This window comes from Mesoplodon mirus (genome assembly GCF_964341445.2).
Source record: "Mesoplodon mirus genome assembly, chromosome: 4".
Classification (NCBI taxonomy): domain Eukaryota; kingdom Metazoa; phylum Chordata; class Mammalia; order Artiodactyla; family Ziphiidae; genus Mesoplodon; species Mesoplodon mirus.
In genome coordinates, this window is record NC_138979.1 from 177,501,826 (window position 1) to 177,516,065 (window position 14,240).

Genomic DNA, 14,240 nt, shown 5'->3' on the forward strand with positions numbered 1-14,240 from the left:
TCTGCATAAGCTCCAGACACACAACCCCCAACCTGTCCACAAGGGCAGCCAGAAAAAAAGCATAACCTCTCAGCTCTGAGAATTCCTGTCCATCCCTGGGTCCTGGAGGTTTAATGGAAGCATCCCATGGGCGGAATGCTCTAAGGCTGTCAGAAACATCTCGGAAACTCATCTATCTTGACCCACACAGCCCCAAGCCACTTCCCCAGGGACCCGAGTGTTGCCTTTGGTGAAGGCCCTTCGAGCTGAGCCCCTTCTGGGGCCAACCACCTTTCCCCGTTTTCTTACAACAAAATGCAGAAAGGCCACCTTTGCAAACCCAAGCCCGGGGCCCTGCTTCCCGGTCTCTGAAATCTGAACGTCCCTCTGCGTCTCCTGACCCTGGGCCCCTCCCCGCACCTAAGCCCGTGCCTCCCTGCTCATGTCCCGAGAATAAATATTAAAACAGGAATCTGAAAACAACGGCACGGTCAAGGTCAAGTGTCAGTCTATGGCCTGGCTCTGAACCTGAATCTCGTATCTCGCACAGGGTGGGAAGACCAGGTCAGCCCCGACAGCCCGGGGCCCTGTGGCAGGAGGATGGCCTGCGTGCTGCTGAGCAGGCCTCACCTGGCACCTCTCAGTCCCTCTCTCCACCGGCCCCTGCCCTCCTCCTCTCTTCTCGGGGCCTGTGCAAAGTGCAGCCTGTCACCCTTCTCCCCAAAGGATCGTGCTCTTCGCAAAAGAGGAAACGTCCCGGCCTTAGCAGATATCCGCTTCATGCTCAAGCACAGACGGCAGTGAAAATTTATCCCGGAGATACTGAGGCTGGAAGGTTATCCTGAGGTCACCTCAGGCATCTGAGGGCCGGCTGCTGTGTGTGCCCTGGGTGGGACAACTGGGACCCAGCCAAGACTTCCCTGGGAAACGCAGCCGGTGGCTGAAACCCTTGAAGCTGCACGTCCCCACATCCCGCCTGACACGTTCTCCAACCTTCTCTGCACAAGAACAGGAACACAGGGGACCAAGTTCCCCTTTAGTGCTCAGCCACCACCTGTCCTGCGCCGTGGGCTGTGGGTGTGCTTGCGGGGAGCAGGGGATGGGAGGCCCCCAGGGTTGGTTGTTCCCTAACTCCCAGTCCTTTATCTAAGAAAGTAATGACACAGGCAGTAGTGGGAGCAGCTGTAAGAACTCAGCAAACATTAGACACTTCTGCATACTCAGACATTTACTTCTCACAGCAACCTGCCCACCTTAAGAAGCAGGACCTCGCAGCAACCCCATTTTACAGAAGAGGAAACTAAGGCTCGAGGGGGTCATGTGATCACACTGGTATCGACCACCAACTAAGCACTGGCTGGGGCCTGAGCACCGGGTGAAGCACTTCATACGCATCGTGTTGTTTACTCTTCCCAGCACGGTATGAGGTTTTCCTGGTACTAACACCATTTTACAAATAAGAAAACTGAGGCTTGGCAAGCTCACAGAGGAGCCCAAACACGCCTTTCCCCACGGCCCCCCAGCCCCATGGAAGCGGAAGAGACTTCAGGCTGCTGGCCAGGCAAAGGCCCTGCAGGGCACCACGTGTGGACAGCACACCTCCCCACTTGCGTGGGGGAGTGGGACGGGACACCAGCAGGGCCACAAACGGGCCACCAGGGCTCATGGGAAGCGGGAATCTGCCAGAGTCGGTCAAGAAGGGGGCGAGAGCCACAGGGAAGTGAGGGAGGCCGAGGCCACCGACCCTGGACACATGCGGGAAAGAATTGCTGTCAGCAGGAGGGCTACTATGTGTCGATGAGAGTCCCCTTTGTCCTGATAGAGAAACACAGGACGTCAACCCTCCAGTTATCACACACTGCAAAGTGCTGGCCCGAGCATCCCTCCCACAGGGAGGCTCTCTCTCTCTCTCTCTCTCTCTCTCTCTCTCTCTCGGCTGCATTTTCACTGATAACGTGACCTTGTTTTTCATGACCCCTGAGCCGCTTTCCTGAGGAATGAATCACGCTCTTGTCCACAACACAGAAAACACAGGCCAAGTCAGCGGCGGCAATGGCAGCAACCCCCAAGGTGGCGGGCGGGTTACCGTGGGGTCAGGACCCAGGCTACTGGGGAAACGGGGAAGGGAGAAGGGAAAAGCCAAGAAGACTTGGTCCCAGCTCAGAGATGGGTACACAGGGTCAAAGCCGTGAGCTCGGAGAGGGGCTCTCCACCAAGGCAGGACTCAGGGGCCAAGGGCAGCCGCTCCAGTTCAAAGGCCCTCGGGGGTCCCTTTCTCCAGGGGTGGCAAGAGGGTTCCGCCCCTGTGCCAACTCAACACCTGTGGCTGCGGCTGTGTGTCGCTGAGGACGCAAAGGCACATGCGGACTCTGCAGTGCTCAGATCGGTAAATCAGGTCTCTAAGCGTAGAGGGCAGAGGGGGTTCCAACCGTGCCCTGGTTCAATCAGGGAAGTGCCCGACCACAAGCCCATGTCTTCTTGGCAGTGGCAGAGCCGTGTGTACACAGTACACGGCAAGACAGCTCCACGGCTTTAGAAACGCACAGAACCACTCCCGGCCTTCCGCCTCACCCCTCCACGCACCTGGAACCTGTGCACCAGCTCCAGGGACTGGCTGTCGTTCTGGTCGGCTTCGAGGATGACATCGGTCAGTTTGTGGATGATGACGTCCAGGGGGCCCTGCTCCTCGATTGGCCGGCTAAGGTTCAGCTACAAGCGGGAGACACAGAGAAAAAGAACAACTTCAGCTCCTGAGCCCGCTGCCCCGTCTATCCCGTCTCCTCTGCATGTCCCTGCGGCACGGAGAGGGGGCAGGAGGAGGGCTGGCACTCGTGGGACAGGACGGGACGAATGGGATGAACTCGCTGAGGGCCTGGAGCCCTTCCGGGGCAGACCCTGTGTTTACACTTCTGGCCCCGAGCCCCAAGCAGCCCGGGGACACAGAAAATACACACGTGGGATCAGGGTGACGAAGTTTCTGTGGATCAAGGGAGAGTCACTGTGAAAGCATTTACCGGCCACACTGCAGCTGCCCTACCACCCAGGTCTTTCAGGTGGGGACACCAGGGTTCAGGGAGGTCAAGTCCAACGACTGAAGTCACACGGCCAGACCTGGACTGAGATCCAAGCGGACACTCTCTCCACAAAACTACACACAGTCTCGGCAAAGCTGTGATCTGCGCGAATCTAAGAGCTGCTGCTTTGAGAGACCAGAAGCTGGCACTTCACACTGAGATCAGGGCCTATGATGACAAAGTGAGGGGGCACTGGGCTGCCTGGGGTCCCTGAGGCCCGGCTCCATTGGGGGGGCGTGTTTATTTTTTCAAGAGCGTGGGGTTAGGAAGATCGGGCCCCGGGGGAGCCAGAGCTGCTGGCTGACAGACAGTTGGCATCACCTGACCCCCAAGACAGGAGCACCTGCCAACAGCCGGGGCCGCCTGACACCGAGCTTCCTGACTGGCCAGATGTCTGCCGCCCGGCACGCGGCCGCCACCAGCTGCATGGCCCGCTCCCTTGGAGGTGACGGCGCCAGCCCGGCACCTGGCTGACCCCCTGGGTGGCCTCAGCAGAGCCCGGAGATGGCCACCAGCCCCATCCCTGCCTCAGCCCCACCCCCAGGGGGGCCTCCCTCCGGGATTCCTGGCTGTTTGTTTCAAAGTCATTCATAAAGAGATCACGGTGACAGCTCTAGGCAGACACTGTGCTAAAAACGTACGTCCGTTCGTTTCTTTTCATTTTCAAACCACACAGTGAGAAGGAATCCCACAAACACAGACTTCTGAGACCCGCCTGGGACCTCGCGGTGAGAGGGCAAAGCCAGAGCTGAAGCCGGGCCTGTCACTCAGCGCCTGTCCCACGCCCCATGCCTGCTCTGGGCCACGGGAGGCTGTCCTCTACAGCCACAACCACCCGGCTGCCTTGTCCTCTGGCTGCTGGCCGAGTCCGGCCATTTGGAGGCACCAGCAGAAGATGGGAGGGGGGGAGGGGAGGGGAGTCTGGGTGTTTGCTCCCGCTGTCCCCACTGCACAGGGCAGCCCCTCTCCCAAGACCACCACTGTCTCTTAAGCTCTTCCTTCCCCTGGTCCCCTGAGGCCTGGGGTGGTGACAGCCCGCCATTCTTGGGGTGCCTCACCACCTCCCGCTGGCTCCTTGGACCCTGCCCACACCTTGCCATCCTCCCTTATTTAGAGTCTTTTTCCGTTAAGGCTTCGGAATGTGCCAGCTCTTTTCGGCTGATATCCTTAACTCCTCTTTTTTATTGTCTGCCAGGAAAGATGTTAAGGGATTTTACCTATTTGAAAAAAAAAAAAAATTCCATGGACTTCACCAAAAGAAAACACTGAAGAACACTGATCCTCCCCCATGGTGACTAGCCTGTGTACAAAGCAGCCAAAGTGAGACCAGCTGAGAAGCTGCCCATCTTCTGGGACTCCTGGATGGGGAAGGGAAACGGCGTTTGTCCTCACAGCACAGCCAGGAGCTGGGGGTGATGGACCCCCTTCACAGACCAGGACACCAAGCGCCCAGGAGGAAAAATGAACGGGCAAGGCCTCGCGGGTGGGAGGTGGCCCGGCTGGGGCCTGGACACACAGTGACACCAATGGGCTCAGCCCGCAGCCTAGCTGCTAGGTGTCCTGGGGCCTGTGCAAAAGCCTAGCAGCGTCCCTGGGCCTCAGTTTCCCCTTGGATAAAAAACAGGAAACTCCAAGGACCTTTCTGGTTCTGTCCGCGGATTCATTATTACATTCCCATCCAACTCCACTTCCCAGAATAAAACAGAATTGGAAGGCAGGCAGAGCAGCCAGTGGGAAGTGGGAACACGGGCAAAGAACAGCTCATTCTCAGAGGTGCCACAGACACAAGCCCATTTGTGTTGTAACCGCGGCTCCACTGTGACAGGCACCAAAACAAGAGGCCAATATTTTCAGACCAAGACAGCCACGGATGGAAGAGAACTGGGTCACATGGTGATGCTGGGCAGGGCGCCCCGGGCCTCAGAAACGCCATCCCAGAGGGAACATTTCCCATGCAGCAAGAGGGGACAGTCAGCCCCTGAGAGGAACCTGGGGTCCCACTGCGACTGGGGAAGGAGGTGGGCAGGAAATGCCCTCAGCTCATGCTCGCCTGGCATCACCCAAGGCCTGTAGGCCTGACAACCGTGGGCTGTTTGGAAAATAAGCTCCCCGCATTCCCGGCCGCCCCACTGAAGGTAAACAGTCGAGTTTTGGAAGCCGGCCACCTTCCTTTGTGTATTTTCCAAGCATTTTTGTGCCAGTGAAACCTTTTCACGAGAACAGCAATCAGGACACACGTCAGGTCTGGATGGTCTCCGCTCAGCATCGCTGCAGCATCCTTGCTGGGGCCCAAGCAGAGCTGGGCTAGAGTGGCTCTAGAAGGCCCTCCAGGGCTTCCCTGGTGGCGCAGTGGTTGAGAGTCCGCCTGCTGATGCAGGGGACACGGGTTCGTGCCCCGGTCCGGGAAGATCCCACATGCCACGGAGCGGCTGGGCCTGTGAGCCATGGCCGCTGAGCCTGCGCGTCCGGAGCCTGTGCTCTGCAGCGGGAGAGGCCACAGCAGTGAGGGGCCCGCGTACCGCATAAATAAATAAATAAATAAAAGGCCCTCCAGCACCGCCTTTCCTCAAGGGACCAGACAAGCCTTGGTCATCCTGAGGGGGTCTACCCCAAGGAGCCGGCAGTCTCTCCCCACTGGCTGGGAATGGGGAGAACGCCCTCTGGGGCTGCATCCTCAGGAGTGGTCCTCAGCAGGCTGTGGGCGCACGTGGGAGAGAACCCAGGACCCTGCAGAGGAGGGGACCCTCAGAGGGGGGAGGACACAGGAGGGACCCTCAGGAGGGAGAGGCAGTGCCACAGAGGAGGGGACACTGCAGAGAAGGGGGACTGCAGAAGACAGGACTCTCAGGAGGGGGATACTGCAGAAGATGGGACCATCAGAGAGGCAGGGTGTCAGAGACGAGGGACCCTCAGATGGAGGATGCTGCACAGAAGGGAACCCTGGGACCAGGGGAGGCAACTCAGAGGCTTCGTTTCCCAGATGCAGTGGGGATGGGGGCTGGGGTGGAAGTGAACTCAGTTCAGTTGTGTCATTTTGTTTTTCTGACCACACTCTGTTCGCAGAAAAGGGAACTTTCCCAGGGACCTGTTCTCTTCCTCAGAAAGGGTTCCTCTCAGCCAGTCACAAGGTGTCCCGATGAAAGGGACGGCTGCCGTGGCCAGAGGTCTGCAGGCGCCACATTTCTAATTCACGCCATCCTGTGAGGCCAACGCTGGATGCTGTTCTGTGAGCACTCAGAACTCGGAGAAAACAAGGGCCCCCTGTTTTCTCAGCAAAGAAGGCAGTGAGGCAGACTAGGGTGGAGGGAGGGCTGGAAGGAGATGAGACAAAGGCCCGCGGACACTGGTGGCCCAACAGTCACCTCTGACCTCCGAAACAAGCAACCCCATCATGCCCAGGCCCGGACCCAAGGTGAGCTGGGCTCCGCCTACCCCTGCCTTCCCCACAACCTGGTCGAGGAACACAGGATGGGATAATGGGCACAGCAGACGCCTGGAAACCCCTCCCGGCTCAGATGCTTCTGGGCTGGAGCAGGTCACTTAACTGCTCTGTGCCTTGGTTTCCCTATTCATAAAATGAGGATGTCGTAACTACACCTCCCAGGGCTGGATGAGAACATTCCATTTAGAGATATGGCACACGAGCCCTCCAGACAAGTTCCTGCTTCTGCTTGGTCACTTGTATTTTCTGGACCCCACCTGTGCACCGGGCACAGACAACGACCCCTGCCCCCTCAACTCAGGGCCTCAGGCGGCCGGAGGAGCATCTCTGTTCACTTTGGATGCAGCCCCAGCTGCCCCAGTCCTTGCACAGGGCAGGGCTGTGCTCCTCTGCCAGAGCGAGCCCTCTGCCTGGGATGTCCCCCACCCCGCATCCCCCTGTCCACGTGTGAGCTCTTACTCATCGTCCAAGTCCCAGCTCAGAAGTTCAACCCTTTTCCAGACCTCTGAACTCACCCCTCCCCAAACAGGAAGAATTAATGGCCCCCTCGTCTCACCCATGTCCCCAGGACCCTCTTGCACATCCCTCCAGGATTGCACTGTAACTTCCAAGTATAAAGGCATTTCTTTAACCCTCTGTCTCCCCCATGAGACCGTGAGATCCCCAAAGACCAGGGCTGGGGCTTGGCGTCCCCAGGACCTAGAACCGGGGCTCCAGGCAAGAGCTCGGTAAACGTCTGCTAAATGCGCTGGCAGCTTTAAAGAACAGAATGAACAACGCAGAACAAGGAGGAGGGACCTTCCGTAGAGCAGGGGGACTCTTTTCTGCTAAGAGGGTTGAAATAGCCTCCCAGAGGAGGAGGTGTCCAGATCAAGCCATGGAGGGGAGAAGGAAGAACGGGACCTCCGGAGACGGGCGGAGGCAGGGAGCTGTAATCCAGGTAGGGGGGGCAGCTACAAAGACGCAGGACTTGCCTGCATTAAATCCTCTCCCGTATCTGTCAATTCCAAATGCCACCGGTGCCCTAAGCTACCACCTCAGCAGAAAGAGCTTTTCCTACAGCACTGGCCCCTGAATGGCACCTTGGGTGGGGGGGGGGGGAGGGTGAGGGGTGGCCCATAACCGCCCCTTTCTCAGGCCTGATCTGCAGGCTGGAAGCCGAGGACCCAGCGGAAGACCCCAATGCCTAGGGGACCCGAATTCGGCTGTGGTATGAACAACGAATAAAGCATTAAGCCGCTAAGAATTTGGGGTGGCCGGTTTGGGCGGTTAGTCTACCCTCATAGAGTCCCCAGAGGGGAGAGTGTGGATGGGGGAAGGGTGGGGGGTGCCGAGATGAGATCAGAGGCAGAGGGTTTCAGCTCTCCGGAGGGTTCTCAGGGCTGTGCTTCCAGCTCTCCCTTCGCTCCCAAACTCCTGCACGTGCTTCCTTGGCATGATCAATAACCAGCTAGATACAAAAGAAGCAGGTCCATGGGTGAGGCTGGGGATTCGGGAAAACTGGCTCCACACCTGCTCTCGATGCAACATGCAAGGTGTTCTACCCAGAGGCCTGGGCTGCTAAAAAAAAGTCTATACTTCTCTGAACACCCAGACAGGCTGTTAACTGACCTCTCAACTGCAAAGGCTGCAAGGGAAGCCAGTGAGGACGTCAGGCAGGTGTGGTTACCATTTCACAATCACACTCGGCAGCCGGGTCTTGTGAGGAGTGGCTGTGAAGCTGTGAGGCCTGGCACATTATTTAAGCTCGGTGTCACTCTCACGGGTCCCCAGCTCAGGCTGTTGTGAGAACTGAACAAGTTAACGTGTGTAAGTTACTTAGGACGGAGCCCAACACAGTGTGCAAGAGCCGTGCACCGGTGCCAGGACTACGAGGCTTCTGGCCTGAAAACTCAGGTTCCGAGGAGGGTGACCACACAGGCCTGTCCTCAGATGGGGTTTCCTGGATGATAGGAGAGTGTCTTTTATTCTGATGGGGCAACACTTGGTGGGCTGGATAGGGACGGGTCACCAGAAAGATCAAGGCATGATTAGATCAAGCCATGACTGCAACTTTCAGCCCCACTCCCTGTCCTTTGGCCGGGGTGGCTGGAAAATGAGATCGTGACAAATCATGCCTTTGTGATGACGCTTTCATAGAAAATTCCACAGGTACAGGGTTCAGGGAGCATCCTGGATGGTGAGCACGTGGAGGCGCTGGGCGACTGGGTCGCTCAGAAGGCACGGGAGCCTCTTCCCACGCACCTTGCCTGACGCACCTCTTCCATCTGGATGTTCAACCATATCCTTTCCCATAACCCTTTTGTAATAAGCTGGTAAATAGTAAGTCCACTGTTTTCCTGAATTCTGGAAGCCACTCCAGCAAATGAATCAAACTAGAAGAGGGGGTCATGGGAACCTGTGAGGGGTCAGGAGCACAGGTAACAACCTAAACTTGCAATCGGCATCTGATAAGTCCGCAAGGATTCATCTAGTGGGACTGAGGCCTTACCCTGTGGCATCTGACACTCATCTCCAGGTGGTCAGGGTCGAAACTGAGTTAAACCGTGGGACACCCAGCTGGTGTCGCAGGATTGCGTGGTGTGGGAAAAGCCCCCCGACACCTGCTATCAGGCGTGGTGAGTGTGTAAAATTGTGACAGTAAAGGAGAAGAGCAGGAGGTATGCTTTTCCTATTCAGTTGTGTACTCAAAAAGGTCAGCAAGGGCTTCCCTGGTGGCGCAGTGGTTGGGAGTCCGCCTGCCGATGCAGGGGACGCAGGTTCGTGCCCCAGTCCGGGAAGATCCCACATGCCGCAGAGAGGCTGGGCCCGTGAGCCATGGCCGCTGGGCCAGCGCGTCCAGAGCCTGTGCTCCGGAACGGGAGAGGCCACAGCAGTGAGAGGCCTGCGTACCGCAAAAAAAAAAAAAAAAAAAGATCAACTATTCCATTTCCCTATTCTTAGTCTTCACCTTACTACTGACCAGTGGAAATTTCCCCCACGTACTGTTAACAAGAGCTCAGGTGCAGACGAGAATTTGAATTCTGCAAAGCTAGGTCACTTGTCCTATAGCTCATATCAGACTCCTCAACGCGTTCACGCTGCCACATTAAAATGGACCATCAATGTTAATGACGATAAGTAACACAGAGTCCTGACTTGGGCCACAGACTAGCTAATGAGCACTGACCGCAGGAGGTGCAGGTGAGGACACTGGGTCACGGACAGGTTAAGTAGCCTGCCCAAGGTCATCCCATGACAGCTGCATGGGAACCTGGTCTCTCTCCTGCCAAAGCCAGACAATCAGCCACTAAGCCAAAGGGTGCCCCGGGCACCTGGGGCTTTCCTTCCATCCCTTTTCTGCCCCTCAATTCACCCCTGCAGAGGGCGTGTTTTCAGCTGTGACTTCCAATGCAAGTCGCTAGATGAAAAGTTTTTGACTCAGCCAAGGTCCAGACTCAATGGCCCCGATGAACGGCAAGTGGGCAGGAGGCTGATTTATTCCTCTGGACTCTCCACAGGTCTGAGGGGCGGGGACGGAACTGCCATATGCAACATGGAAAGGCCTCGCCGGGCAGAAGCAGTACTCTCCTGAGAGAAAAGTCAGGCCTGGTGCCTCGGGGACGGACTGCAGAAGGGTGCCTGGTCTCGGAGGATGCAGCCCCAGTCCCGTGTTTCTTGGCAGCGGTGGTTCCAAAAGATGACAGGGGACAGCAGCCCGAAGGCCCTTCCCGCCAAGAGCGACTCTCCCTCCCAAAGGAGCTCCAAGTGGCCCTCAGAGAGACCTCAAGAGCTGGAGGTCACGAGGGACTGGCCACCAAGACCTGCAGGCTGGGCCAAGCACGATGTTGGTCACCCCGGCAGCCTCTGCCCCAACACTCCCGGACCCAATGCCCCAATCTCTGAGCAACTGGTCTCCAATGACTAGCATAACAAACAACAATCTGGTTAAGGCAGACGCATGGGTAACCCTTCTCCCCCAGAAGAGGAAGGGCCAACTCCTTCAACGGCCTAAGGATGAAGGTCCCTTGCGTGCAGCTCCAAAGTTCTGGGAATCTGCAAGCCAACTTTATCTCAAAGAGCCGGAGAAGTCATTGCCTCTAGCATTTAAGACAGTGCTGGCAAAGCCTCAGTGCCGGGCTGAGCCCTCAGCAGGCCCTCCGGCAGGCACGGTGCCGAGGAGCAGTGTCAGCTCCCCCTTCCTGGAGACTTCTCTGCTCCCGGGCCCTCCAAAGCCTCATCAGTCACAGTGCTTGCTGGATCCGCTTCCTCCGAGACCAACCAGTAACTGCCCTTGGGGTTCAGATCGGACTTTTCTGGGCCCCAGGCATATTTACACCACTGGTGAGTTTCAGAAAAAGAGTTCTCCTTGGCCTGTGTGCCCTCGCTGAGGTCCAGGACTGTGTCCTGTTCCTCCCTGTGACCCCTGCATAGCCTGGCACAGTGCCCGGCTGCGCCAGAGACCAGCTAACATGTGCTGAAGTGCTTCCCTGAGGCTAGAGACTCAGACCATCCACCCATCAACCTACCCATCCATTCACACAATGTTTATTGAGCACTTATACAGCCACCCCTCCAAGTAAATGTTATCCCCGTTGTGCACTGATAAAATGAAGACAGAAGGACAAGGTAACTTGCCCGAGGGCACTGCCGGGGGGGGGGGCAGGCCCGAGGGATTTCCGAACCCAGTCTCTTACCTACTCCTTTCCCCACAGCCATCACCCTCATTCTGTTTTCAGCATGCTGTCCCAGCTCCCAGGGGCCAGGACCCCCAAGGTCCCCTAGCTTAGTATGCCTACAATGTGCTCAGGGAGCGGGGCTCCACAGGGCCCATTGGAACCCCCAATCAAAGTCTTCTGCAGAAGTCCAAGTGGCCCCAGGAACAAGCTGCGGACACCCTGAGCCTGGCAGGGTGAGAAAGTCAAGGGTGCCTTGGGGCCACGGAGCAAACAAGGATACATGCCCAGGGGACAAGCAGGGTGACGTGGACGCCCCAGTTCCAGCACTAGGTTGTGCACCCTGCAGAGAGGAGGCCTGGCCTCCACAGGGAGCTCGAGAAGCCCAAGCCCTTACAGTAGCTGCGTTCTCAGCCAAGCTAGCAGGCCATGAATTTCCGGGGGCTAGAAAGGCCGGGCTCCAACCACAGCACAAAAGAGCAAAGGAGGAGCCGCCCCTCGGTCACCCGCGTGGCTTCCTGGGCTTGAGCCTTGCCCTCCCAAGCAGACCATGAGCGTCTTGAGGTCCCCTGCCTCTGGGTGCCTATCTACAACCAAGTATAATGCAGGATCGGAGAGTCACCAGACACTGACCCTCAAGGACCCAAGAGGGTGGATGAGGAAAAGAGGCAAAGGGACAACAGTCCTCCCGTCCACCTCATCTGACCACCCCAAAGCTAAAAGCCTGGGCTGAGACGGGGTGAGGCTCTCCATCTGAGCTCTCCGCCAGCTCAATTCAAATGCCACCATCCCTCTTCCAGAGCCCCCCCGACCCCAACCCTGAACTGGCTCTCACCTTTCTCTCTGCACTTCCTACCGAGGATTTCAGATCAAGCACTGACTGACCTGGATGCCAACTTCCCTCCCTTCAAGTTTACCTTCAAGATGGTAAACTTGAAGTTGGTACCCAACGCATGCTGCATCCTCCACCCGAACGACACGTGAGGCCAACGAGGTGATGGAGGTGTGAGAGAACGGCACTCCGCGGGCCACAGGGGTGAGGGTCTGCAGGCAGCAGAACGTGACTGCAGGATGTGCAAAAGCACATGGGGTGAGACGTGTCTCCTTTGACAAACTCTCAAAACATCAAGAACGCAATAACAGCAATCCTTGCTTCTGCTCTTTAAGATTTAAATAAAAGAGAAACCGCTACTGCTTCACGAATCAGACACAAAAGACTGTTCTTCAACCTGGCCTTGTTTTCTCGGAATCTCAGTGTGGGGGGATGATGAGAGTACCTGCTTCGTAGGGCCGCTCTTTCAGCTGTTCGCTCAGCCTTTCACCCACCCGTACATCCAGCCATGCATTCGTTCACTCACTCAGCAGTTCCTGTGAGTGAACCCTTTGTGCCTGGCTTTGCTTGAGTGCTGAAGATACAATAGTGGACAGGACGGCCAAGGTCCCTGTCTCAGGACCTCATACTCTAGTGGAGGAAGATGAACGATAAACAAATAAATAAAATAATTTCAGGTGGCCATCAAGCATCACAACATGAATAAAATCAGTGTAGAGAGCATACTGGGGCGGTGGGGGGGTGGAACGGACTCATCAGAGAAGGCCTGTTAGGAGTTGAATTCTGTCCCCCCACAAAAAGGTTAGATTGAAGTCCTAACCATCAGTACCGTAGAAGGTGACCTTATTTAGGAACTGGCGCATTGCAGATGTAATTCGTTAAGCTGAGGTCATACTGGAGTAGGGTGGGCCCCTAACTCCATATGACTGGTGGCCTATATTATAAAAAGGAGAAATTTGGGTGCTGACACACATCAGGGAGAATGTCACGTGAAGATGAAGGTGGAGATGAGGGTGATGCATCTACAAGCCAAGGACACCAAAGATCACCAGTAACACCAGAAGTTAGGAGAGAGGGCTGGCACAGGTCCTCACTCACAGCCTCAGAAGGAACCCACCACCTGACACCCTGATCTCGACTTCCAGCCTCTGGAGCTGTGAGACAATACATTTGTAGTTTAAGCCGCACAATCTTGAATTCGTTACAGGGCAGCCCAGGGAACTAACGTGAGGCCTCCCCAAGGACCCATCATCTCAGCTGAGACCTGAACAAGGAGAAGGACCCAGGAATGATGGAGGAGGAACGGGGAAAGCCGGGTGGGGCCCCGAGCACAGGCTGCACTGCGTGGGGGGGGGGGGTGTCTCAGGGGGAGGGGGACAAGGACATGAGGCAGGTTGTATAGAGCTGCCAAGGACGGGACTGGGAGTTGGGAAGGTGTCCCCAGTGGGAGGGGAAGCCCCCGGAGGGCGCTGGGCAGGGAGTTACCTCTCAGTTCTCTCTGAAGAGACCACTCTGGAAGTTAACACCTGTGAGGTGTCGGCAACCAGCCTCGAACACACTGGAAGCACTTAACAGGCACAGTTGTCAATTTTATGGCCTCACAGAACAGAGGGCTTAAGAAGGAACTTCAAAAACCAGGATACTCTGAAGAGGGCAGGTCAAGAGCCTGCACTGACCGGCCGAGTAATGGGGGGCCATCACTTTCCTTGTCTGTAATACGAGGGCCCCGGGGCTGGTACCCAGAGCTGGTGGGATGAGAATAGCTGACCACCCCCAGCTGGGATTCCCAAACCATGCCCCCTTGCTCCATGCCCAGCCCTGGCTGCCAGCCCAGGGTGGTTTTTTTTTCCTGCTGACAACGGAAAACACATCTCAATGTTGCCTTTATCTCCACGATCTTTGCAGAACGGCAACTGGCAGCTCGGTCACAAGCAGCTAAGAATTCTCCAGGCCAAAAATACTCTTTGTGCCTCCTCTTTAACAATAAGAAAGGACAACTTTGAGTCAAACTTCTACAAAGCCTGCAAAGATTATTTTTTCAAGCCCCAAAGCAGTATCCTTTCTATAGTCATTTATTTCCAGTCCAAAGAGAGCATCCCTTGAGGCAGTTTCCAAACTGGTATTTGATATAATGTTAATGAAAGCATTTAAAAAAAATTAAACACATCCCATGAAAAAGAGAAGTTCAGTGTTCTCCAAATCGCTTGAAAAGGTGCTGGGTGGTATCCAGTCAAACTGGCATCTTTAGCGCAGGGCTC

General features: G+C 56.3%; 1 protein-coding gene across 1 annotated transcript in view; it reads right to left on the minus strand.

Annotated features, from left to right (window-relative positions):
* ITPK1 (inositol-tetrakisphosphate 1-kinase) overlaps window positions 1-14,240 on the minus strand; it is a 165,913-nt gene that overhangs the window by 66,067 nt on the left and 85,606 nt on the right. The window contains exon 4 of the mRNA XM_082619531.1: window positions 2,563-2,688. Within this exon, the coding sequence (XP_082475657.1) occupies window positions 2,563-2,688 (126 nt within the window). The remainder of the gene's footprint in view (window positions 1-2,562; window positions 2,689-14,240) is intronic.